Source organism: Phoca vitulina, unplaced genomic scaffold (assembly GCF_004348235.1).
Source record: "Phoca vitulina isolate PV1807 unplaced genomic scaffold, GSC_HSeal_1.0 scaffold39, whole genome shotgun sequence".
Classification (NCBI taxonomy): Eukaryota; Metazoa; Chordata; class Mammalia; order Carnivora; family Phocidae; genus Phoca; species Phoca vitulina.
In genome coordinates, this window is record NW_022589742.1 from 14,951,502 (window position 1) to 14,978,959 (window position 27,458).

Consider the following 27,458-nt stretch of genomic DNA (forward strand, 5'->3'; position numbering starts at 1 on the left):
TTCTGTTTCACTGAGGGGAGGTTGAGTTGAATTTTGAGTATGTCAATTTCAGTTGCTTGTCAGACATCCACGTAGAGATGTTTGGCTTGCAGTAGAGTATATCACCAGGCTAGAGTTTTAAACGCAGGAGTTTTAATTATATATGTGGAATTAAAACAAGAACACATGCAAGAGTGCAGTGCATTAAGAATACAGCTTTTGGGGGGAGCTTGGGAAAATGGCAGAGTAGGGGGAACCTAAACTCACCTCATCCCATGCATACACATAGATTACAGCCACATCAGTACAACTAACTCAGAAAACAACCTGAAAACTGGCAGAATAGACTCTCCTCAGTTAATCATAAAGAGGAGGCCATATCAAGAAGGTAGGAGGGGCAGAGACCCAGTTGGAAACCAAACTCTTGGGGAGACTAACCACAAATGGGAGGGACACCACAATCATGGGGAAGGGAAAGGAACAGACCCCACACCAGGCACCCCACACATGGAGGAACTACACTGGGAAGACAAGTCCCCTTTAACATTTGGCTTTGCAAACCAGTAGGGCTTAACTTCAGTAGTTTATACAACCAGTGGGGCTTAACTCTGGGTACCTTAAAAATCAGCAGCCTTGGCTCTTGGACAGCCAGATGGTTACAGGAAACTAAGTCCTCACCCTTAAAGAGACAGCATAACAAACAACCCCTCAGAGATACAGCATAGAAGCAGCAGTTTGAAAAGTATTGGGGTATATGGGAGGGAGAGTTATTTACTAATCTCAGAACACATGCTGGAAGGGCAGAGATCTTTGGGAGACTTCTCCAAGAACAAAAGAGTTGGAAGGCAACATTTCTCTCCCTGCTCCTCCCAGCCTGGACCCAGACACCTGTGGGAACCAGCATGAACACTCTCCACCTAGCTTGTCAACACTGCAAACCCCACCCCTGCATTTTCCTGAGGAGCCACCCCATTCAAACTGCCCCACTCAGCAGGAGTCCCTCCAAAGTGGAGTCTCATTGTGCAAGCAGCCATGACAGTGACCAGTGCCACTCCAAAATGACTCCTGCCCTGGGGAGAGGGGAAGGTAACCACACATACCAGTTCGACTGCAGCCTGAGTGCAGCAGGCTGGGGGCGGACATCTGATCTGACTGCCGGCCCTACCCACTAACAAAAACCTCACAGGGAACAGCACAAAGAGAAAACCCTGTAGTCTGGGATCACTGAAAACCTGACAGACAGGCAGCAGTCATCTGGTCCGACTGTAGGCCACACTCACCAAAAAAAGCCACTCAGGGGTCAGCCCTGCAGTTGGTGCCACCACAGCCCCTGCAAATGAGCTGAGGGCAGGCATCTGGTCTGATTCAACTACAAACCCAAAGCAGCCTCAGACTGGACCCTTAAGAGCACAGGGACAAAACCCTGCCCACAAAGACAAAGTGGGCCATTGCAGCTGACTGGACTAAAGGCAAATGCAGCTCAGCCACAGAGTAGGGCGCATGCAACACACATAGGAGATACCCCTGAAGCACCTGGTTCAGGTGAACAGGGGACACTGCACTACAGGGCACTAAAGGATCTCTTCATAAGGACACTACTTTCAAGATCAGGATACATAGTTGACTTTCCTAATACATAGAAACAAACACAGAGTGTTGGACAAAATGAGGACACAGAGGAATATGTCCAAAATAAAAGAACAGGACAAAATCAAAGCAAAAGAGCCAAATGGAACAGAAATAAGCAATATGTCTGATAGAGAATTCGAAGTAATGGTCATAAGGATACTTACTGGACTTGAGAAAAGAGTGGAGGATCTCAGTGAGACCTTCGACAAAGAGAAAATATAAAAAAGAACCAATCAGAGATAAAGAGCCCAATAGCTGAAATTAAAAATATACTGGAGGGAATCAATAGTAGCTTAGAGGAAGGATAAAAATGGATCAGCAAGATGGAAGATAAAGTAACAGAAAGCAACCAAGCTGAACAGCAAAATGAAGAAAGAAAAATAAAAAATGAGTATAGGTTAAGGGAACTCAGCAACATCATCAAGCATGATAACATTCACATTATAGGGATCCCAGAAGGAAAAGAGAGAGAAAAGAGAGCAGAAAATTTATTTGAAGAAATAATAGCTGAAAATTTCTGTAATCTGGGGAAGGAAACAAACATCCAGATCCAGGAGGTACAGAGAGCCCCCAACAAAATCAACCAAAAGAGGTCCTTACCAAGACACATAATAATTAAAATGGCAAAAAGTGATGATAAAGAGAGAATTTTAAAGGCAGCAAGAGAAAACAGTTAATACAAGGGAAATCCTGCAAGACTATCAACTGATTTTTCAGCAGAAACTTTGCAGGCCAGAAGAAAGTGGCATGCTATATTCAAGTGCTGAGAGAAAAAAAAACCTGCAACCAAGAATACTCTATCAAGCAAGACTATCATTCAGAATAGGAGACAAAAAGTTTCCCAAACAAAAACTGAAGGAGTTCATCACCACTAAACCAGCCTTACAAGAAACGTTAAAGAGAATTCTTTGAGTGGAAAGAAAAGGCCATAATCAGGAGTAAGAAAATTAGGAAAGGAAAAAATTTTCACAGGTATATAGAAACATAATAAAAGTAATAAAACTTATAAAACCAGTATGGAAGTTAAAGCACAAAAGCAGTCAAATCAATTCTATCCATAAAAATCAGTCAAGGGATTCACAAAATAAAAGGATGTAAAGGATGTAAAGTATGACACCATATACATAAAACATGGGGGGGGGAGTAAAAATGTAGTGCTTTTAGAAAGGGTTCAAACTTAAGCAACCATCAACTTGATATAGACAGCTATACGCATAGGATTTTTTTAAAAGCTTTTTATTTATTTATTTGACAGAGCGAGGGAGAGAACAAGCAGGGGGAGCAGCAGGCAGAGGGAGAAGGAGAAGCAGGCTCCTCGCCAAGCAAGGAACTCAACACAGGGCTCAATTCCAGGACCCCGGGATCATGACCTGAGCCAACAGCCGACACTTAACTGACTGAGCCACCCAGGCGCCCCCATGCATAGGATGTTATATGTCAACAGATTGGTAACGACAAATCAAAAACCAGTAATATATATGCAAAAATAAAGAGGAAGGAATCTAAGCATATCACTAAATAAAGCCATCAAACCACAAGGGAAGAGATCCAGAAAAGAAAGGAATAGATAAGACTACAAAAACAATCATAAAACAAGTAACAAATCAACAATGAGTACATACCTGTCAATAATTACTTCAATTGGAAATAGACTAAATGCTCCAATCAAAAGACATAAGTGGCTGAATAGATAAAAAAGCAAGATCCATCTATATGCTGCCTATAAGAGACTCATTTCAGACCTAAAGACACATGCAGATTGAAAGTGAAAGGATGGAAAACATTTACCGTGAAAATGGAAGTGAAAAGAAAGCTGGGGTAGCAGTATCTATATTAGACAAAATAGACTAAAACAGACTGTAGCAAGAGACAATGACACTACATAATCATACAGGGAACAATCCAACAAGATGATATAATAATTGTCAATATTTATGCACCCAACATGGGAGCACCCAGATATATAAAACCACTATTTACAGACATAAAGGAAGTCCAGACAAAAAATCAAAAGGAAACAGTGACTTTGCATGACAGATTGGGCCAGATGGATTTAACATATATTCAGAACATTCCATCCAAAAACAGCAGAATCCACATTCTTTTCAAGTGCACATGGAACATTCTCCAGAATAGATCACAGGTTAGGCCAAAACAAGCCTCAACAAATTCAAAAAGATTGAAATCATATCATGCATCTTTTCCAACCACAAGGGTATGAAACTAGAAATCAACCACAAGAAAAAATCTGGAAAAAGCACAAACACATGGAGGTTAAATAACATGCTACTAAACAATAAAAAGGTCAACCAAGAAATCAAAGAGGAAATTAAAAGAATACATGGAGACAAATGAAAATGAAACCATAACAGTCCAAAATCTTTGGGATGCAGCAAAAGCTATTCTAAGAGGGACTATTATAGCAATACAAGCCTATCTAAAGAAGCAAGAAAAATCTCAATTTAACCTTACACCTAAAGGAGCTAGAAAAAGAAGAAAAAAATCCCAAAGCCAGTGGAAGCAAGGAATAATAAAAATTAGATCAGAAATAAATGATATAGAGACTTAAAAAATAATAGAACAGATCAATGAAACCCGGAGCTGATTCTATGAAAAAATCAACAAAATTGATAAAACTTTAGTCAGACTCATCACAGAGAGAGAGGACACAAATAAATAAAATCAGAAACGAAGAAGGAGAAATAATAACTGACACCAAAGAAATACAAAGGATTATAAGAGAATTTTATGAAAAATCATATGCCAAAAATTAACCAACCTAGAAGAAATAATTTCCTAGAAACATATAACCTTCCAAAATGAAATCAGGAACAAGTAGAAAATTTGAACAGACTGATTACTTGCAATGAAATTGAATCAGTTCGGTAGAATTCACCTCTGAAGCCATTTGATCCTGGACTTTTGTTTGTTGGGAGTTTTTTGATTACTGTGTTCCAAAGTAAAAAAAAAAAAAAGAATACAGCTTTTGGAATCAGTTAACTTGGATTCAAATCTCAGTTCCCAGTTCCATCACATAATAGCCATTGCCATTAGATGAGGTTTTGTGAGGATTAAGAGATGAGTGTTTAGCATAGCGTCTGAAATTAGTAAATTCTCAATAAATGGTAGTTATTGTTACTAAATGCCCAAGAGAGCAAAGAAGTAGACCAAACACATGGAGACAGCAAATGGCCAACAAGCATATGAAAAGCTATTCAACATCACTAATCATCAGAGAAATGCAAATCAAAACCACAATATCACCTCACCCCATTAGGAGAGCCACTGTCCAAAAAATGAGAAAAAAAATGAACAGAAAATAACAGTGAGGACATGAAGAAATTAGAACCCTTGTGTACTGCTGGTGAGACTTTAAAATGGTGCAACCACTATGGAAAACAGTACAGAGATTCCTCAAAAAATTAGAAATAGAATTATCACATGATCCAGCAATTTTTCACCTGTAAAATCCAGCAACTTCCGAGTATATAGCTAAAAAACTTTGAAGTAGGGTCTCTAAGAGACATTTGCACACCCATGTTCATAGCAGCACTATTCAAAATAGTCAAGAGGTGGAAGCAACATAAATGTTCATTGATGGTTGAATGGATAAAGAAAATGTGGTGTATACATACAATGTAATACTATACGGTCTTAAAAAAGGAAAAAAAAAACCTACCATATGCTACAACATGAATAAACCTTGAGGACATTATGCTAAGTGAAATAAGCCAATCACAAAAAGACAAATAACATGTGATTCCACTTATACCACTTATGTAAGGTATCTGAAGTAGTCAAATTCATAGAAACAGAAAGGGTTATCAGGGGCTGGGGAGGAGGGAAGAAAGGGGAGTTGTTTAATGGGTATAGAGTTTCAGTTCTGGAAAATGAAAAACTTCTGGAGATCTGTTGCACAACAATGTGAGTATACTTATCATTATAAGATGGTAAATTTTATGTTTGACCAGCTCTTTTATCACAATAAAAAGATGCATAAAAAAACATGGAGGCAAAGTACAAACTCTTGACACACCAGGTGCAGTCTCCAGCCCTTAATGTATTTACCATCTAGTGAACTCCTAGGCAGCAGGGACTATGTTTTACTCACTGTTCTATCCTCAGCACCCAGCTCAGTGTCTGGCATAGGGCAGGCACTCAAGAAATGTTGGCTAAGCTAACGAGAAGGTAGAAAGAAATAGGAGAAAGGGGGAGAAAGAGAGCGAGAGAAGGCCAAGGAGATGAGGAGCCCAAGACAGGAAAAGGGAAGACAAGGGAAGAAAGCATTGAGCCCTAAAAAAGTTATTGTGCCCTATGTGGGACCTGGAGAGATGGTATGCCTAGGGCAACGGGGGGTCATGGTATCTATAAAGTTGGCTGATGTGGAAAGCCAAGCCTCTGGCCCTAGGACAAACCACACAATTACTCGGGACATGTGTTGAACAGAATCACATAGCTTGTTGGGCGGGGGGACAGGAAGAACTGTAAGAATTACAGCCAGCTACCCACTGACACAAGTTGGTACATTCCAGTTTCGTTTAAATGAGGGAGTGTTGGGACTCCTGGGTGGCTCAGTGGGTTAAATGCCTTCCGCTCAGGTCGTGATCCCAGAGTCCTGGGATGGAGCCCCCCCCGTGGGGCTCCTTGCTCAGCGGGGAGCCCGCTTCTCCCTCTGCCTGCCACTCCCCCTGCTTGTACTCTCTCTGACAAGTAAATAAATAAATAAAATCTTTAAATGAGGGGTGTTGCTTTCAGAGAGAAACGTAACCTCCGCCGCGCGCTCTCACACCACACCTTTGGACCACTTCCCCAAACTCTGAGGCTCTTAAGCCCGCGCATGCGCTGAAGGTTCGCGGCAGCAGCGTGAGTGGTGAGCGGTCACCGCTTCCTCTCCCCTCCCGGTCGGTTCTGCGCGATGAGGACGTCAGCACTCCAGCGCGGAGCGCCGCACAGTGAGGGGCGTGGCCTAGAGGACGCGTTACCCTGGCGACCACCGTCTCGGCGGCCCAGACTTGATCAGAGCTTAGAGCCGGAAAGGTGTGCGTGAAGAGGAGAAACGAAGACGGCTTGCAGCCCTAGCCCCCGGCACCCTGGGGGCTGACGGGCGGCCATGGATCTGTACCTCAACAACTGCTATAAGGCTGCTGAAGCCGCTGCCACTAAGGCAGCCGCCAGCAGCCTAACAGCCGACAGAGAGCACGGCGACACTGTGAGTGGCGCCGAGTCTGTAGTCACCCTCCTCCTTGCTCCTGGGAGGGGTCTCGGGGTGGCGGGCGGACGGAAGGGGCGGAGATCTCATCAGAGCGAGGGGGAAAGGGGTCGGTGCTTGACGACTCAGCTTCAGGCTCCCAGGCCCCGCAGCCAGTAGCGCGAGCTGCCTGTGGCCAGGACCCGCCTTGGGTGGGGCCCAGAGATAGGGCCGGTAACCCGGGGAAGCTGGGAGGCTTCCGGGTTGTCAGCAGGGAGGGCTCTTTCAACCCTGAGTGTAGGATTGTTTGGTTTATTTGGAAATATTAGCCCATTTTAATGTGAGTAGATTGGTCTAAACTAAAAGAACAGTTCATAAAAATCGACAGACTTTCTCATTGTATCTGACAGGGCTCACACAAAAAAAATATTCCAGAGGTCGGAGCAGCTAATCTATTGGATCTTCCTCTTGGGGTCAAGCTGCCTATTATCCCAGGAAGCAACAATATATTCTATACTACAAATATAAATGAAAAGGTAAACTGAGTTTTAATAGTGCTTAAGTGATTTTCTTTACCCTTTTTAATAGCTTGCTGTTAAACTTGAAACACTGCTATGATTTTGCTTTATGTCAACTTCAACTCAACACACCAAGTTAAATGAATTGATTAGTGTCTGAACTTCACTTTATGATGGAAGGCCCCATGATATGCCTCAGCCGTGCAGTTCAGCCTTATCTCCAACCCAGAGCCTCAGTTCCCAAAGGTTGGGTGGGGTCTTTTCTGCCTACCTACACTTATCTTGCTAATTCTTACATGAGTGTCTTTGTCCATCTGGCTCCCACAACCTGGCAGGCACTCTTCTCTCCTTCCTGACCTTCAATTTGAGCCATCCTTTAAGAGCTACTATACAAAGCCTTTCCCAAGTGTCACAACACCCAACTATCTCATCTTTCCTTAGAATTTACCTGCCCTTGGTCTGCACTATCTTACTCAGCACTGAATCAGCACTGTTAGTGATGCAGTGTGTTGCACTCACATTGTTACACATTTTAAGGCCTCTGCCTAACACCCCGTGCTCTGTCCATAATTAAGGCCAAGCCCGAAGGAGGTTCAGAACTTTCTAGTTGAGAATGTGCTTTGATCACAATAGCAAAAGATTCTACAGGAATAATTCTGACTTCCTTACTCTTGCACTGTCTAGCACATCATCAAGGATGAGTAGGGGCTTCTTGGTATTTCTGATAATTGTCTAATATATATGATTATTTTAGGTTTTATTGCTGGAAAACAATAGAGTTTCTCTTTTGAAAACGCATAATGTTCTACTAAATATATGCCAACCTCACAGAAATTGACTGAGTCACACTCCCACAAATTAGCTTTCCTGAAACATACTCAAAACCTATTTCACTACTAGTAATAACACTGCTTCCTACTTTGTAACTGTGGCCCTATCTGCTGGGTTTTTTTCCACAAATATCTTCTATTTGCTATTATTTCTATTCTGTTCCTGTTTTTCACTTGCTAACTACTTCTTATTTCCAGATTTTTTCTATCTAAATTATATTGATTATCTCTATACTTTATTATATTGATTACCCCAAAATATATGCATTTGATCATGATCAGGCACTATATTCAGCTACCCTGAAGACTAACTTTGTGGGACCTTTATCTTTTACCAGGATCTCCTCAAGGAAGTAAGACTTTATATTTTACACCTTTAGGTGTTGTTGTTTTTTTAAACTCATTTTACCCTCATGACCACCTTGTAAGGTGAAGCTATGATTTATCTAAGGTCACAGGTAGATAGTAGCAGAGTTCAGACCAGAACCACTGTCTCCTGATTCTTAGGCCATACTCTGTTACCTGACCTTGCTGCTTCCTCAGCTGCAGACCACTTTAGCAGATCACTACAGAAACAGGGAATTTAAAGGTCTTTCATGTTGTTTTGAATGCAGATAGAAGCAAAATTATGGTATTTGACTGTCTTTTTTCCAGTCAGATTAAAATGTAACAATATAACCTACCTATCTTTAGCTATGCATTAATCCAAACCTGACAACTGATCCTATACAACATTTTGATACCAAACTTATTCTCAGGTAATGTATTTATAAATTAATTTGCTTATTAATGTACTATACTTAGGTAGCAACTGTTCACAAACTCCTTAAATTGCTTTTATTGAATGTTAATAGTAAATACTTTGCCAATTAACTTAGACATTCTGCTTTTAAGAAAAGATAACATGTTAAGTGAAAGGAACAATTTGCATACTTTTGAAAGTCTCCCTTGTGACCTCCCCCTGGCACATAGTGATGCTATAATAGACTCTTCAGTTCAGGGAAACCAATTACTGTAATTGACAATAGAAAGCTTACACTGGCCTCAACAAATGGATTTGTCTCTTGCTGGATAGGTCAGTAGCCCAGCGTTGGTCAACACATGTCTGTTACCAACAAAAGTCAACATCTAAAAGAAGAAGCAATAATCAATCCGCTAATTGCAGCAGTGTTTCAGCTGCCATCACTGTTGATCACTTCTCTTCTGGGAAAGATATGGGCTTCCTATCTAGTCTCACTGTAAATTAAATCATTGCCCAGAAGGATGTCTTTCTTTGCCCACATATGAAGCATCCTACCTGCCTTGCAGGACTCTTAGGGCCACACCTCAGTGTTCATGAATTGAACTGAGGTTGAGGCTACCACCCCCAGCCTAAAGACAGCTCTGGTAGAGGAGAGGGGAAGAGAAAGGGCGTTAGATTTACCTAAATCAATCCATTTTCCGGATTCCCTCACTTCAGGTTCTGCTTTCATGTTTTATTTTCACTGACCAACCTAGTCATTTCAACAACTTGAGGTTTAAAAGTGCAACTTCATTCATTTTACACACATAATACTTTTGAATCCGTGTGTTTGCAGCTTTATCAGCCTTCTTATGACTTTAACCTGACTGATCCTTATTGCCAACTTTTGGAAACCAGCTATAAAAGTCTGCATGATCCCCATTTAAAAGCATACCATAAGCGAAAGGATATCCTAAGGAGATTAAAGAAGGGCGGTTACATCACCAGCAATAATAAAGTAGGTTGAAGCCTCCTTCCTCTTAACCAGTAGAAACCCCTAGGGACTTGATAGACACTCGGTTCTGTACTTCACTAGGAGCCTGTTTCAGCTTTGGTTAAACAATAAAGAATATTTATTAGAAAACTCAATTACTCAGTATTTGGATTTCTAAATAAGACTACTTGTTCCTTCTTGACCTTTTTTCTTTTGTCAAATATGTAAAGACATACATACAAATGTTTTTATTTATGTATTTTTTCCCTACTGTAGTGTAGTGCCCTTCCTCTGGCTTTAAAAGTAATAAAGGCACAGTATACCTATGAAGGGATATTTCCTATACTTTTTGAGAAGAGACAAAATGGAAACCTAGCAGAAAACAGCATGATGAAATAAATTGGGGGAGTGTTCAATGTCATTATTATACTGGTGTTTTAATAAAAAATTCATTGAGAATTGTAAATTTCTGATTATGATGTGAACCATATTATTGAAATAATACTATTTAGATAGAAATTTCCTGGTGATACAGCAGTTTTAGATACCGCTTTCCAAATTGCTCCCAAAATGTGCTATTATTACCCTTGATCCTAAAATTGTTACTAAAATGAATATTCTTATGACACTCTTCTCCGGAAAGCTTTATGATTGTTACAACTTTCTATTTATATGTTTGGTTTTTTATTTTGCTTTTATAGGTGATATGTACCTTGAAAGAATTGAATAAGTACAGGCAGTATCTGACCACTTTAAAATTAGATTTTGAAAGAAACTATGTAAGAGAACAAGTAAGTTAATACTTAAATTTGTTTTATTTTGGGGTCTGTAAGATAGTTTTTATGTAGGGTTTGGAAGAAAGGTTTGGTCCTTTGCAGAATATTTACTTATAATTACCTGACTTAGAATTATGAAGATAACAAATCAAATAAGATCCCTAGAGATTTATAAGATATAAAAAATTAGACCTTTGCCTTTAATTTACAGAGAGAAATTTTCACTTATCTGGAATGGAGACACACTAGACTTAAATGCAGGTTAACAGAATTAACCATTTGTAAAGTGTAGGAGGTTTACCAAGCCCTACACTTAAGAGGGCCTATCGAAGGACAGGTCTATTTCTAGCCAGTATAAAGACTTTGATTTTTTTTCTCTCAGAAAATGATTGAAAAACAAGTAAATAAATTGTATGAAACCAGAAGAGCCTATAACAGTTATGGAAACAAACCTTTCCAAGAATGGCTGTTACAGGAAGATACACAAGCAACTCCAGACCAAGAGCTGATAATAAAGCACAGGTACGGCTGAAGGCAATACATGGACATATTGTAGACCCTAGGAAGTTGTGAAAGTACTAGAAAGAATTGCAAGCAGGACTCAAAAAAAGGATTAGACACTATTGAACCCCCTATAGTTTTAATGTGGAGAGAAAGGAAAGGAGATTAAGAGGTAACGGGATTGGGAACCCCCTGGTACCAAGGCTTGGGGGGAGAGTTTCTACCTGAGAAACTGGACTCACTAGAAGCCCAAGAGGTAAGCCAAACTGAATTTGAAGAAATCCAAAGTCCAAATCCCTGAGCTTGGGAAACCCACATCCATAGTAGCAGAGAGAGAGAAAGTGTGTTAAGCATGTTTCAAAATTAAGTTGAAGGAAGTCACTGCAGGGTCAGAAAGGGAGAGTTCCTATAACTTTATCTGATGCTAATACAAACAGGTGTTGTTCCCCAACCAATCATGTATGTTCATTCGGCTACCACCCACACACATTCAGTGTTACTATTCAGAGGCCAAGCCCATGCCCCAAGAGGCAGAGATGAGCTATAGTTCTTTCTCTTTCTCCTTTATCAGGGACAAGGGCCAGTTCCCCTTACCCTGCCTCTTGAAGTCCATGGGTTCATGACATGATATGCCAGAATACATGCTGATCCACCAGGGTCCCAGACTGGGAGTCTGCGGACCTCTCTGTACATGGAAGGTCATTCAAAGACTTGGGAATTACAGAGAGGCCAGTACCCACTTATTTTTAAAGGCAATTCAAATCGACTTGTGTTTTGAAGTCAGTCTGTAAGTTGATTTCAGCTGTCTTTGGAAATTCATGTTCCTAAAACTGCAGAGCTGTATGTAATCTCTATGTAAAATGCTTTTAATCACTCTGTTCCACATTTTGCCATTGTCCCAACCACAATAACAGATTTGTATAACAGGGTCTGGTAAAATTAGTGCAGTATGGTGAGCTGGTGGATCAGGTTAGCTTAAAGGTCCCTGAAAAACTCTACATTTTCTGTATTCAGGAAATAAAAAGCAACCCAGAAGGTGGTTTGGGAATATCAAAATTGATAATACCATCATAACGGAAACACCTAATTTACCTTCCCTTATATTTGTACTTTTACTTAGATATTTAGATATGATTAGTAGGGAATTAGACAAGGTTGAGCACACGGCAGCAAAGCAGAGCATACTCCGGATGAAGGAAGAACAACAACGACATCAGGACCACATTAGAAGAAAACTTCATCTCCGTAGACAAATTGAAGAGGTGAGGAAAACCAAATTTTAAACATTGGAGGGGAAATTGCATATGTTTGTTGCATTGATAAACATTTTTAGCAGTCCCACCATATTACCTGAAGCTATTTCAGGTCTAAAAATTAAACCACTATTAAAAATAATAAAGAACCACTATTAATCTTTTATCACTGTTATAATAGACACGCTTTTACTTAACATAGTGAGATTGATACCACAAATTATTTTGCATTTATAGTAACACCTCATCTGCTCTTAAAGCTTTAGAAATTAACTAGTGAAAAATAATCATGGTTGTTGGGGTGCCTGGGTGGCTCAGTCGTTAAGCGTCTGCCTTTGGCTCAGGTCATGATCCCAGGGTCCTGGGATCGAGCCCCACATCGGGCTCCCTGCTCCACAGGAAGCCTGCTTCTCCCTCTCCCACTCCCCGTGCTTGTGTTCCCTCTTTCATTGTGTCTCTCTCTGTGTCAAATAAATAAATAAAATCTTTAAAAATAATAATAATAATCATGGTTGTATTCTCTCAAAATTCAGACAAGCCCATTTACTTATCTTCTCTACCAAAATACATTTAAGGGCAACAGATCACATATGATATACCCTTAGGCAATAAGAGAAAACCCTCTTGCCAACATCTTCTTAGATCCATCTTTGAAGCCAGGTTTATACTTGAATTAAGTTTCCAAAAGCAAAATAATTTCCTTCCTTTTGCCATTCCATTGCATCCACCAACATATTCCCAGTAAAAAGCAGTGAGAAGCCCATTCTAAAGCCAACATAAGATTTTCATTATTGTTAACCCAATTTTTGTAAGGCCCTTGACTTGATCTAATTTGCTTTTTGACATGATACCAAAAAAAAAAAAAAAGATAATGAAAGAGAACCCCTGCTAACTACCATAACATTGTGCTCCTTAGGAATGGAAGACAAAAGAGATGTTACTTTTGACAAAGATTGGAGAAGAAGTAAAAAGAGAAGCAAGAATTGAGGAACAACGTCAAAAAGTCAGGGAGGAAGCTCACCGGAAGGTAGAGTGAGCTTTTACTGATAACTTGGGCTATTTGAGGAAAAGCTTTTGCCAATTTTGATATTTTAAAGTGTGACTTAGCAAAAGTGGCCTAAACTCACGAGGATAGCTATTGATGGAGAAACCTGGTTTGGTCTGAACCTGGACTTCAAGGACTACTCTGAAATGGGACCAGTCTGCAGAAAGAGCACTCTTCTTCATGCTGGACAACAAAAGGAAACTTACCCCTTACTACCTTCCTAGTTTTGTACTCATTGTGACCAGAAATCTCAAAATAGGAATGAGGGTGCCCTTCAAGTAGACCATCATATTTGAAATATCTGTTTTGCATTTCCAGTGGCAAGCTGCTAATTAAATTTTTAAATGTTAAATATATATTTTTAATATTTTAGAAACAAGCACTTCTAGAGAAAAAAATCGCTTATCACTTACAAAAAATGCAAAGAGACGACGTTAAGAGAGACAGACCGGAGGGAAATATATTTGAAAACAAAGGACAGGATAAAAGAGAAGGTGAGAGAGAAACAATAAATGATAAAGTATCTAAGTAGAAGATGCATATCTATGTATTAAATATTGGTGGCTTGGGGAAAAAAAAAAAAAAACACCTCCATGTGCTTATGTGGTGAGGTCAGAAGACCCCTGGAAAGGGAAATCCTAGAAGCTCACACTCCCTGTGCCAAGCACTATGCAGGGCATCTCCCCGTTACAGCTCAAGTTGTAAAGAATGTACACGTACAATATTATTATATACATTATAACAAATTCAACACTTCTATAAAGTGGCTCAGTAGACAACACTGCCTGTACCACAGGTTTAAAAAGGAGCCAGGGCCACCTGGGTGGCTCAGTCGGTGAAGCAGTGAAGCATCTGACTCTTGATTTCAGCTCAGATCATGATCTCAGAGTCATGAGATTGAGCCCCAAGTCAGGGTCGTGCCTGGCGTGGAGACTGCTTGAGATTCTCATTCTCTTCCTCTCCCTCTCTACCCCTCTCCCCACTCCCGCTCATGTGCGCTGTCTCTCTAAAAAAATTAGTTAATTAATTAATTAAAAAAGAGCTAGTAAGATGGGACAGTACAAAAAAAAAAAAAAAGATACGACAAAGAGGGAGAAAGATGTATATAAAGGGAGAGAAAGACAGAGAAGAGGAGCCAGTAAGAGAAAACATTACCAAAAAAATAGACTGCAACAGAGGGAAACAAAAAAAAATATTTAAAAAAAAAAATTTTAACTGAGGACTAGTAAGAAAAGATTATACAAAACACAAAGAGAGCAAGCTAGTAAGAGAAAGAGAGAAAAAAAGTGTTTTTTAAAGGAGACAAAAGAAGAGTCATTTAAAATATACCAAGCATGAAACAGAGATAGATAAAAAATAAGACCAAAAAGGTTAAAAAGTTAGTGGCAGTAAGAAAAGATGGTACAAAAAGAAAGAATGAAATGAAGAGAAGAAGAGGGAAAGAATGAATAAGAGAGAAAAAGAAAGAAAACTGAACAGAAGAAACCAGTAAGAAAACACACACACTCACACACACATATATACAACACACTGGATGAGGCGGGGTGGGAGGAAAACAAAGGCAAAGAGATAAGAGACAAAGAGACTAGACGAAGGATAAAGACAAACAGGCAAAGAAAAAAGGGAGTGAAAGAAAAGAGAGAAGAAACAGACATACAGGGGATAAAATATATGAACAAAGAGAGAGAAAGGGAGATGGAGAAGAAAAAAGTTTAAAAAGCATAAGTCAGTAGGACAAAGCCAAATAAAAAGAGAGATTGTGAGCGTGAGAAACAAAGGAGTTTGAAAGAGCATCTAAAAAGAAGTCAGTTTAGGGGCGCCTGGCTGCCTCCGCTGGGAGAGCACGCAACTTGATCTCGGGGTCATGAGTTCAAGCCCATGTTAGGCATAGAGCTTACTTAAAAAACTTTTTAGGGGCGCCTGGGTGGCTCAGTCGTTAAGCGTCTGCCTTTGGCTCGGGTCAAGATCCCAGGGTCCTGGGATGGAGCCCCGCATCACACTGGGCTTCCTGCTCAGCGGGGAGTCTGCTTCTCCCTCTCCCACCCCTCCTGCTTATGTTCCTGCTCTCGCTGTCTCTCTCTGTCAAATAAATAAAATCTTAAAAAAAAAAAACTTTTTAAAAAGAAGTCAGTTTAAAAATACATTAAAATTAGAAGGATGGATCAATCAATTCATACATACTTACATACATACATTCATATACAGACACGTAGATCTGATTTTTAAAAAGAGAAGCCAGTAGTAAAGACAGGACAAAAAAATAGAGAAAAAAGGGGAAAATAAAGTAGCAAATATAATGAGATTAAAAGAAATGGGGGGAGTGGGGAGGGGATTGAATTAAGGGAAGGAAGGGGCAGGAAGTAAAGAAGTTTATAAAAGGGGTGAGTCTGGGAAAAGGAATTACAAAGAGTATGAACTGTAGAGACAGAGACAGGATGCTGAAAAGAAGAAGCTAGTGGGAAAATTACATAATCATGGACAGGAGGGGGGAGATTGAGATCTAAAAAGAAGAAATTAGTTAAGAAATACAGTAAAATAAAATAGATACAGAGAAACATAGACAGAAAAGACTGGACTTTAAAAGTACATTCCACTGAAAAGGAAAAGGAGCATAAAAAAGATAAATAGGAAGATGTTCTAGGAAGCAGGTATGACAGCTTAAGAAGGGAGGAAAGGATGGAAGGATGGAATGGAAAGGAGGGAAGGAGAAAGCAAAGAATTTTGAAAGGGATGAGGCTAGGAAAATTGGTAAAATAAAAAATAACAGGATGTGAGAGTAAGGGACATAGGAGTTTAAAAAGCAGGAGCTACTGTGAAAATTAAGTACAACTGAGGAAGGCAGGAAGAGAGAAAGATCTAAAAAGAAATTACTTAAAAATAGAGTAAAATAAAGACAGGTAAAGTGATGAGACAGCTCAACAGTAGTGGGTGGATGGATAGACAGATAGGATTTCATATAGGAGAAACCAGGAGTAAGACAGGACAAAAAAACATACAAAATGAGAGAGAGAAGGAAAGAAGTTGTTATAATGAGCCACAAAAAAGAAAAAGAAAGGGAGGGAGCAATAAGAAGCAAAGAAGGAAGAAAAGAAAAGTTTGTACAGGATGAGTCAAGAGGGAAACATTACTTACAGGGGAAGGAAGACCAGTAAGAAAATCAAGTACAATTGTGTGATTTGCAAGAGAATTAAAAACTAGAAGGCAGTAAAGAAAGACAGTAAAATAAAGACAGAAAGATGATTGATAGCTGTATAGATAGCCAGCTAGGCAGGTGTATAGGTAGAAAAAAACCTGATTTTTAAAAAAAATTTATTTATTTATTTATTTGAGAGAGAGAGAGAGCACGTGCATGAGCAGGGGGAGGGGCAGAGGAAGAGAGAGAAGCAGACTTCCCACTGAGCAGGAAGCCTGATGCGGGGCTCAATCCCAGGACTCTGAGCCGAAGGTGGATGCTTAACCAACTGAGCCACCCAGGTGCCCCGAAAAAAAAGACTGATTTTTAAATAGGGGAAAGCAGCAGTGAAGGCAGGACAAAGATGCATAAAGAAAGAGAGGGGAAAGGGGAAAAAAGTTTAAAAAGAGGAGTAGTAAAAAAGAGAGTAGAAGAAGAATGGCAGGAAGAAAGGAAAGAGGAAGGAGGGGAAATCGAAGAAAGGAACGCAAATGGGAGAGAGAGGGTGAGCAGATGGGTGAAGGTAAGAAAGAAGGAAATAGGAGGGAAGGAAGGATGAAGGAAGCAGGAGGGAGGGGAAAGGGAAGGGAGGAAAGAGGAAGAAATAAGGCAAGCATGCAGGCAGGGAAAGAAAAGAAAGAAAAAGACAATGAAAGAAAGGAGTGAAAAAAGGTAAAGGGTATCCGGAAAAAAAGGAAGGAGGGAAGAGGGAGGAAGGGAGGAATAGAGGGTAGAGAGATGTAAAGAGAAGTCAGCTAAAAAAATAAGGGTGAGGGGCGCCTGGGTGGCTCAGTCATTAAGCGTCTTCCTTTGGCTTGGATCATGATCCTGGGGTCCTGGGATCAAGCCCCACATCGTACAGCAGGGGGTCTGCTTCTCCCTCTCCATCTGCCTGCTGCTCCCCCTGCCTGTGTTCTCTCTCTCTGTCAAATAAATAAAATCTTTTAAAAAAAATAAAAAATAAGGGTGAAGGGATGGATGGAAACCACGTAGATAGGTAGACAGGATTTTCTGAGGAGGGTCTCATACAAAAGACAATATTAAAAGGTAACAGGAGAGAGTGTGAAGGGGAAAAAGTTTAAAAGGGGAATCAGTATAAAGGAGTATATGAAGAATGGAGGGCAGGAGGGAGGAAAGGAGCAGGAAAAAGAAGAAAGGGAGGAGGTGAGGATAGAGGGAAGGCAAGAAGTAGGGGTGAGGAGGGAGGAGGGAAGGCAGAAGTGCAGGTTCACCAAAAGAAGACAAAGCAATCCAGAGGAGGAGAATGAAAGGAGTAGGAAGGAGATGTAGACACAGGAGATGGAGGTGGAAAGGTAGAAGGGAGGGGAGGGGAGAGAGGGAAAGAAGAAGGCAAAAAAGAGAAGAATTCTAAACTGGGGTGAGACTAGGAAAATAGTAAAATAAAAAGAACAAATATTAGAGTGAGACACAGAGGAGTTGAAAAGGAGAAGCTAGTAAGAACATGAAGTACAGAGTGGAGGACAAGGAGAAAACAATCTAACAAAAGTCACATAAAATTGAAATAAAGATGGAAGGATGACAGCTAGATGGTAGGGAGGTGGATGGTAGCTATATAGATAAAAAAAAGGTGAAAGCCACTAGAGGAGAATATATAGGAAAGGTAGAAGGAGAGAAAGGAGAGAAGGAAAGGAAAAGTGTTTAGAAGTGGAGCCAGTACAAAGAAAGTAAAGGGAAAATGGGAGGAAGGAGGGAGGGAGGGAAAAATGGGGGCAGAGGAGAGGAGGAAGGGAGGGAGAAATGAAGATGGGAGGGACGGAGGGTTGGAGGGTGAAGAGAGAAACAGAGAAGGAATGTAGCAAGGAGAAGGGAAGGAGGATGAAAGGAAGGAAGAAAGAGCAGAAGTAGGAAGTTAAGGGGAAAAAGACAAGTGGATGAGCGATGAATCCATAGAGGAAAGTGTTAAATACAGGAGAGAGGGAGACAATGGGAGAGGGAGAGAGGGGCCGTTGAGTAAAGCAAGTGCAATTATGTATAATGGGGGGGAGGGGGGAGGCCTTACAAAGGAGAAGTCAAGTGTGTGTCAACTATACTTCAATCAAAAACATAGTCAATAGGGGCGCCTGGGTGGCTCAGTTGGTTAAGGGACTGCCTTCGGCTCAGGTCATGATCCTGGAGTCCCTGGATCGAGTCCCGCATCGGGCTCGATGTCTGCTTCGCCCTCTGACCCTATCCCCTCTCATGTGTTCTTTCTCTCTCATTCTCTCTCTCAAATAAATAAATAAAATCTTAAAAAAAAAAAAAAACATAGTCAATAAAAGATACAATGTAATAAAGATGGATAGATATCTAGGTAGGTAAATGTGGGTAGATGATGGATGGATGGATAGATAGACAGACAGGCAGACATGGATAGAAAGATATATACCTAAATAGATAAGCCTGATTCGAAAAAGGAGAAACCAGTAAAGAGTACATAAAAGAGAGAATTGGAAAGGGAGAGAAAAGAAATGGAAAACTTTTTTAAAGTGGGCCAGTAAAGAGGGAGTAACACAAAAAGAGTGGATGGGTGGATAGGATAGGATAAAATAGGGCAGGGGAGAATAAGATAGAGCAGGAGAGGATGGGGCAGGATAGGATAGAGTGGGATAAGATAGGGCAGGAGAGGAGAGGATAGAGCAGGGTAGGATGGGGCAGGATAGGATAGGGCAGGGAAGAAGAGGGAAGGGAAGCAGGAGAGAGGAAAAGGAATAGAGAGAAAAGTTTTAAAAGGAGTACAGAAATAAAAAAGATTTTATTTACTTATTTACTTACTTATTTGAGAGAGAAAGAGAGAGCATGAGCGGGGCGGGGGGCAGAGGGAGAGGGAGAAGCAGACTGCCCACTGAGCACAGATCCGGACACGTGGCTCGATCCCAGGACCCTGAGATCATGACCTGAGCCAAAATCAGCCGCTTAACTGATGGAGCCACCCAGGTGCCCCTATATAAAGGGCTTTTTTAAAAAAAATGAGAGAGAAAATATGTGCAAGAGAAAGTTTTTAAAGGACGAGCCAGTAAGAACAGACAATGTGAAAGGAAGGAAAGAAGTTTAGGAAAGGGGAGTCAGTAAGGAAAGCTCATAATGTAGTTCAGTGAAATGATGAGGCTGTAACCTCTGCCTCCGGGATAAAAAAACATCACTTCAGCAGCTATATTGCTTCCTCTGTCTTCAACTGTTAACTCTTACTTTAGGTAGGAAGAAAGTTTCACGTAGGCATCTTAAAGAGTGGCCACCTCAAATGGTTTTTAAAAAGGAAAATATAAAAAAAAATCATGTTCACAGTATCACATAGGTGGACCGGAGAATGAAGAGATCTCTTTCACATATGAAATAGACTTCTACCACTATAATAAGGCCGTCATCTTCCACCACGTAGACCCAAAGGGATCCACATCTTTTTTTGTAAAGATTTTATTTATTTATTTATTTATTTATTTATTTATTTATTTATTTGAGAGAGAGAAAGAGAGCAGAACGAGAGAGCGCACAAGAGTAAGGGGAAGGGCAGAGGGAGAGGGAGAAGCAGGCTCCCCACCGAGCAAGGAGCCCCATGCACCAGGAGTCGATCCCAGCACCCTGGGATCATGACCTGAGCCGAAGGCAGACCCCTAACTGACTGAGCCACCCAGGCGCCCCAGGGATGCACATCTTAAAACTCTAGTGGAAATCCAGTCAGCACACACAGTTTGGAATTTGTCTATCTAAATGATTAGCAACAGGAACTTCGGTCACCTCTTTCCCAGCTGAGGTCCATACGCATTGTTGCCTCCACCAGAGCTCTGAGGTACGGCCCAGGATGATCACGAGCACTCTCGTGGGGTCTCCAGCATAGTTATCGCACTGCTGTGCCTCCCCACGCAGAGAAAAGGCCACATTCTCACTGGGCAGGCTGGAGGGTTGGAGTTTTTCCCTTCTCCCAGAAGACAACTCTGTTTCCCCGAGTAGAGCTTTAATTACACAAGATAATGTAAAAGCGATTGTCCTGCCTCCCCATCGCATCTCTCCTCAGGTTTCTCAACCTTGCCGCTACCGACCTCTTGGGCTGGATAGCGCTTTGTTGTGGGGGCCATCCTTTGCCTTGTGGACTGTTTAGCAGCATCCCTGGCCTCTACCCACTAGATGCCAGGAGCAGCCCTCCCTCGCCACATCTGTAACAATCACCATGTCTCCAGACATTTCCAAATGTCCCCTAGGGGACACAAGTGCCTCCCACTGAGAACCCACTACTTACCCTCTCCAATTCCTCCCTACAGCTCCATATGTAGATTAGCATATGGCTCTCCTCCTACTGGGCCAGAAAGAATAAATAGAATCTATCTTGGATAACTTGGTCATTTCCACTATTTTAAAAAATAAATATTTTCCTGTGTTTCTCTAAGCTTCTTCAAAGATCAAGAAAGCAAGTGATACCACCAGTGACCAGCAATCGCACCAGGAACAAAAACGTAATTGAATTGATTACGACTGGAAGTGCTAGAATAGTAATTTTTGGAAAACGGGATTTGGTACTGACCTCCTCTGCTTACAGGGCAGAGAGATCCTCACTCTGTCCCCTGTTGTGAAAGACGGATTTCGAGGAATGCTTACCCACAGGGCCATGGCCTCTCTTGCCCTCTCGGTCAGACTCCCTGCTTACACACTCAGTTCATGTCGCTGCCCCCACACGCCCAGGAGCAGGGCAGCCCGCATTTTGCAGCTGACAAGTCCACACGCCCAGTTCAGGGCCCTTCTTCTCCAGGGCCCCTGCTCCCGATCTCCTTTCTGTACTTTTCCATTACCAACAAGACCCCGCGGCATTTTTTTTTTTAAACCTGTTCCTCACTGGCCGCCACTGCTACCTCTCCTTGTTCGGCCTCTGCCTCCCAGGGAAGCTTTCGCCTGCAGCTCATGTGTTGCCTTCTCCTGGAGAGTCATCCTTGCAGACTGCTGACTGGAGGTGCCACGGAGGTTTCTGAAGCCAGTGGCCCTACGGACCTAGTGAGGACCGAGACCCCAACCAAAGCTCCTTCTCAAAAACCTGCCCTTCCTTAGACTTTGGACTTTCCGGGCCTGGAGTAACTTCTGTCGCTTTGCTGGCAGCAGAAATATTTTATTCTGCCACATATTTTTCTGCAGCAGTGGACCTGCTGCTCAGTGTTGCCCATTCTCAATCCCCTGTTCCTTTTAGAACAGCCTGACAGTAGTAGGTGTTGTCGTTCTAAAATGTCAACCTATTTCTTGAGTAGGCTTTAATACACGTAGGGCTAGCGCTGTTTGCTGGACCTAAGTGCCTTCCTTCCTTTTGCTTTCTTGCTCAGTCACCGATTTTTCTAACTTATTCCTCTGGACTTTGCCTTTGTGGGGCCCCCATAATGGCCCAGACTTTCAGGGAACCTCCCCCCATCTTTCTGCTTCTTTCCTGAAGATGATGTCCAGATGTCTGGGGTCAGAGGTGTGGCTTATGTTCTTACTCCTCTATGTGTCAGCAGTACGGGCAACACCTAAAGAGCTTATTAGAAATGCAGATTCCCAGGCCCCACCCCAGACCTACTGAATCGGAATCTACATTTTCACAAGATCCCCAGGGCTTTATATGCACATTAAAGTTTGGGGAACAGTGGCTTCCGTGACCTCATGGAGGTGGAATAAAGTCATGGCGCTTGGACAAAATGTCTTCTGCCTCTTCTGGTCTCCAGAGAACTGTCCTTCCCTGCACTGAGATAGTGCTTGGCCTGTTGGCATTTACAGTTCAGTGACTCATGGTCTGGTCTCACTGAGCTTAGAGTCCTCTGGCTTTCCCATCCCACCTCCATTCTGGCTGGCTGCCCCATAACGCTTAGGGTGGAGTGCTCGCACCTCCACCCCAGTGATCCCCTTGGCAAGCTCCCCAGCTAGACTCTCAGCCCTTTCTGGGCCATGTCCATCACAAAGGAACCAAGAGTGGCTTAAGAAAGCAAAACCTCAAGAGGAAATAGGAAGAGGTTGGTAAAAAGGTACAAACTTTAGCTATAAGATGAATAAAGTCTGAAGGGCTAATGGAAAAACATGGTGACCATAGTTGACAGCACTGTATATATAACAAATTTGCTAAGAGAGCAGAACTTAAAATGTTTTCAACAACAAAATATAAATACGTGAGGTGATAGATGTGTTAATTAACTAAATGGGGGGGGTCCTTTCACAATATATACATATATCAAATCACCACGATGTACACTTTAACTATCTTACAATTTTATATGTCAATTAGATACATCACTAACTGTGAAATTAGGAAGAGAGAGAGGGAAAGAAGGAAGGGAAGAAGGAAGGACCAACCTCAGAGAAAGCCTTGCTCTGCTTGACCATACTATATTGCAGAGTTTCTGGGCCATGTCCTAGGTGAGGAGGAGGAGGCAGCAAGTGGGAGGTAGCCTAAGAGTTTCTTTCTAGAGTCCCAAATGGGAAGCAGAGCAATAGTTCTTTTCTCTCTGTGCTAACTTCACTTGTCTGGAGCAACCAGGGCCCAAAGTAAGAAAAATGTGAAGCCTCATCTGATTCCTTTGCTCTCTAGCCTCTCCCACCACCCTTCCACTTTCCCACTATCTCTGAGCTATTAAAGGAGTGAACTTTCCCTCCTACCTTTCTTTAAGTCATGTCTTCCTTCTTTCTGAGCCCAGATAACTCTTGTTGGTGGGCTAGGGTATCTCCAATACACTAAGGGAGAGTTTTCTGAGCTAAGTATTCCAGTCTGTTGCTACACAAAAAGGAAGGTTAAATTTTGGGAAGTTCTCAAGACAGTTGCATGGCCTGCAAAGCATACTGTCTTGACCATGTCATCCTATTTTGAATGACAGGTGCTGAATATTACTTGGGTGTTTATTGTGGCATCCCTCCTGTTAAAAATTCTAACCTCCTCTCCCCTAGTTCCACCCCCAAGCAGGTAGATAATTATGGAAGACTAGGGCAGAGTTCTTGTACTTAGGGAGTCAAAAATGAGAAAATAATAGCCCTGTTGCATAAGGGCTGTTTCGCATCTGTCAAGCCCCAAAAGTAGGCACAATGAAAGCTGGGTCTCCAGACCTACATCTAGAAGGTATGCTCACTGTAAAAAAAAATGTATAGAAAAATATGTGATATATAGAATGCAACAACCTAATAAACATGGGGAAAATGCACGGACATTTTACTGAAGACATACAGATGGCAAATAAGCACATAAAAATGCTGCTTAATATTATTAGTCCTTAGGGAAATACAAAGTAAACCACAATGAGATACCACTACACACCCAGTAAAATAGCTAGAATTTAAATAACTGAATTTAAATAAGTACTTGCAAGGACTTGAAGCAGCTAGAACCCGGACACTGCAGGTTGGGGTGTAAAGTGGTAGAACCACTGTGGAAAACAGTTTGCTAACTTAAGTTAAACTACCATGTGATCCAGCCATCCCTCTCCAAGGTATGTGCCCAAAAGAAATGAAAATATATATCCACATAAAGACTCATAGCAGCATTATTCATAATAGCAAAAAAAAACTGGAAACAACCTAAATGCCCTTCAGTGGCCCAATGGATAAAATGTAGTACATTCCCATACTATGAAATACTATGTAGTAAGAAAAAGGAATAAACAATTGTTGCAGGCAACAATATTGATGAATCTCAAAATAAATATACTAAATGAAGGAAGCCAGACACCCCCCCCCAAAAAAGAGAGAGAGTATATCCTGTTTGATTCCATTTATAGCAAACTCTAGAAAATGCAAACAATTTATGGTGACAGCTGATCAGTGGTTGCACAGGAGATAGGGAGAACTAGAGAGAGAGGGATGAATTATAAGGGGAACAAGGACACTTTTGGGGGTGATGGAAATGTTTATCTTGATTGTGGTGATGGTTTCATGGGTTCGTACATATGTCAAAATGGAACAAATGGTATGTTTTAAATGTGTGTGGTTCCTTGTACTTCAATTGTATTTTGATAAAATTGTTTTAAAATTCTATTACTTCTCTTTCATTTACTTTTAGAACCAGGCCATTCTTATAGTTTTGTAAAGATTCCTGCCAAAAAACCATCAGTCTTCGTATCTTCTCAGCCTGATGTACAGAAAAACAAAGCAGGACAAAAGGTAGATGCTTTGTATTGATCATTAATTTATCTGGTTAACTGTTATTTCTATGGGATATCCTCTACACTGGCATGGTACTGACTGGTCAGAGATAATGGGGTCCTACACAGATCTGGCTCCTCTCCCTAGCAGAGAAGGTTCTGAGTCAGCTTCATGTTAAATGTACCATACGGTTTAGCAGAAACTGACTTAAATATCTGATGATACTGATGATAGCTAATGTTTACTGAAAACTTGCTGTGGGCCAGGGCCCATGTGAAGCTAGAAGGAGGAGAAAGGGGCAAAACAGTTGACATAGGATACAGAGATGGAAGAGACATCATCACTACTCATGAGAACCCACTGTCCAGAGATTTAGACACATGTAAACAAAAGTCCTTACAATAAAATAAGAGGAGAGTTTTGATTTGTTCAAAATGCAGGAGGAGCACAGAGTATTTAGAGACTAGTCCTGCCTAGAGGAGCCTAAAAAGGCCTTATTAAAGGAGGGCTTCATCGAATTAGGTCTTGAAGTGTGAGTAGGAAGTTTCCAGATGAACAGATGTGAAGCTATAGTGAGGCAGTATTACAGACAGGTGTTAAAGTGTTCAGCGAGAGCCGCAGTGCGAGCCAGCGAAGCCAGGGCACGGCCCGAGAGGAGACTGACAGGATAGGTTGCCGCCAAGGCTTTGTACGCCTTGCTGGAGAATGGGTTTAGCCTTTCCGTAGCAGAGAGCCGTTGCTGCTTTTTGAGTAGAGATGTGAAATAAGAATGAGATGGGTTTTAAAAGGACAATCTGGGGACGCCTGGCTGGCTCAGTTGGAAGAGCATGTGACTTTTGATCTCAGGGGTCGTGAGTTCAAGCCCCACGTTGGGTATAGAGATTACTTAAATAAAGACACTTTACTTTTTTAAAAAAGATTTTATTTATTTGAGAGAGAGTAAGCCAGAGAGAGAGCACGAGGGGGGAGGAGCAGAGGGAGAGGGAGAAGCAGACTCCCCACTGAGCAGGGAGCCCGATGCGGGGCTCGATCCCGGGACTCCAGGATCATGTCCTGAGCCGAAGGCAGACGCTTAACCGACTGAGCCACCCAGGTGCCCCAAATAAAGACACTTTAAAAAAAGAGAGAGAAGTCTTTTTTTTTTATTAAAAATAAAAAGATAATCTGGTTGAAGTGTGTGACATAGATGCAGTGTTTGAGAGAGAGGAGATTAGAGGGAAGATAGTTTTGAGTCTACTGGGATGGTCCAGATAAAAATGATATGGTGAGCGCTGTGAATTGTGTAAGACTGATGAATCACAGACCTGTACCTCTGAAACAAATAATACATTATATGTTAAAAAAAAAAAAAAAGAAGAAGATAGTAGGAAGGGAAAAATGAAGGGGGGGAAATTGGAGGGGGAGACGAACCATGAGAGACGATGGACTCTGAGAAACAAACTGAGGGTTCTAGAGGGGAGGGGGGTGGGGGATGGGTTAGCCTGGTGATGGGTATTAAAGAGGGCACGTTCTGCATGGAGCACTGGGTGTTATACGCAAACAATGAATCATGGAATACTACATCAAAAACTAATGATGTAATGTATGGTGATTAACATAACATAATAAAATAAAAAATAATTTTAAAAAAATGATAGGGCACTGGCAATGAGGATGACCCAGAGGCCACAGATTTAAGATATTTCAGAGTCAGACTATGTCCGAATTTGGTGACTCAATAGACGTGTAGATTGAAAGAGAGGGAGAGGATGAGGATGATGATGAAGATTTAATTTTTGTATATAGGTTCTCTTGAAGTGGGATATCTTTTCTCTGTGCCCCCATAGTGCTCACGCTGGCCTCTATGTCAGAACTCACTATACTGTATCATATTTTCCTGTCTGTCCTACTGGATGATAAACTTCTTGAGGTCAGGAATTGTATATCTTATTTTAATTCCAAGCAGTGTGCTCAATAAGCATTAGATTGGATTGGATTGGCCCTATCTGAAATAAATGGAGTAACTCTAAGCTTTCTAGAAGAGATCACTGGATGGATTGTTATGTCTTTAACCAAAAATATGGAAGACAGAGGAGGAGCAAGTTTGGAAAGATGGGAGTACATGGGCACATGATAAGCTTCATTTTGAACTAGTTAGTGTAGGTACCTGTGAGAGATATTCATCAAAGAGGTTGATCCTATGTATTAGCATTGAGACCAGAGCTTAGGAGAGAGGTAAGGGATCTGGAGCAAAGGGAGATATTATATCAATCTGCTTGCTCTAGAGCCAGCAAGTCTCTTTTAGAAGCTCAATTACTAATGAATGCTTTTTTCTTGAATGTTAGAACATACAGAAAGATAAAGAAATGACTAAAACATCACATACTTTAAATGATGAAGGTAAGAAAATGAACAATATTTATAATTGCTCTGTTATCTTTCAGTTAAAAAATTATAGTTTTGTCATGTAGTTTTCCAAGTTATGCTTTTTTCCCGATTATAAAATCTGTGATTATTTGGATTAAGGAAGATGTAAAAATTATTCATGGTTGTAAATGTCAGTATCCCACATTTTTGAGTGATTGCTGGGTGAGTAGGCCCTTAGGAATTTGCAAACCAGGGAGAAGTTAGAGTCTCTGCTGTGGCTGCCTATACGGATAGGCAGAGTAAGTTTCTGAAGTACTGCGATTTGTGCACAGAATTCTCCCCCAGGAAAGTCTCTATCCTCTAATGCCATCCTTTCTCCCCAGACGTAAAAATACATCCAGTTTCCCATGTCCCCAGCTAGACTAGAGATGAG

At 41.2% G+C, this 27,458-nt stretch overlaps 1 protein-coding gene across 1 annotated transcript in view; it reads left to right on the forward strand.

Moving 5' to 3' along the window:
• Positions 1-6,598: 6,598 nt before the first annotated feature.
• LOC116647135 (fibrous sheath-interacting protein 2-like) overlaps positions 6,599-27,458 on the forward strand; it is a 69,917-nt gene continuing 49,057 nt past the window's right edge. The window contains exons 1-11 of the mRNA XM_032428275.1: positions 6,599-6,817; positions 7,207-7,332; positions 9,722-9,883; positions 10,561-10,650; positions 11,018-11,157; positions 12,257-12,398; positions 13,306-13,416; positions 13,808-13,928; positions 20,986-21,051; positions 24,597-24,697; positions 27,004-27,058. Of these exons, the coding sequence (XP_032284166.1) occupies positions 6,719-6,817; positions 7,207-7,332; positions 9,722-9,883; positions 10,561-10,650; positions 11,018-11,157; positions 12,257-12,398; positions 13,306-13,416; positions 13,808-13,928; positions 20,986-21,051; positions 24,597-24,697; positions 27,004-27,058 (1,213 nt within the window). The 5' untranslated portion in view covers positions 6,599-6,718. The remainder of the gene's footprint in view (positions 6,818-7,206; positions 7,333-9,721; positions 9,884-10,560; positions 10,651-11,017; positions 11,158-12,256; positions 12,399-13,305; positions 13,417-13,807; positions 13,929-20,985; positions 21,052-24,596; positions 24,698-27,003; positions 27,059-27,458) is intronic.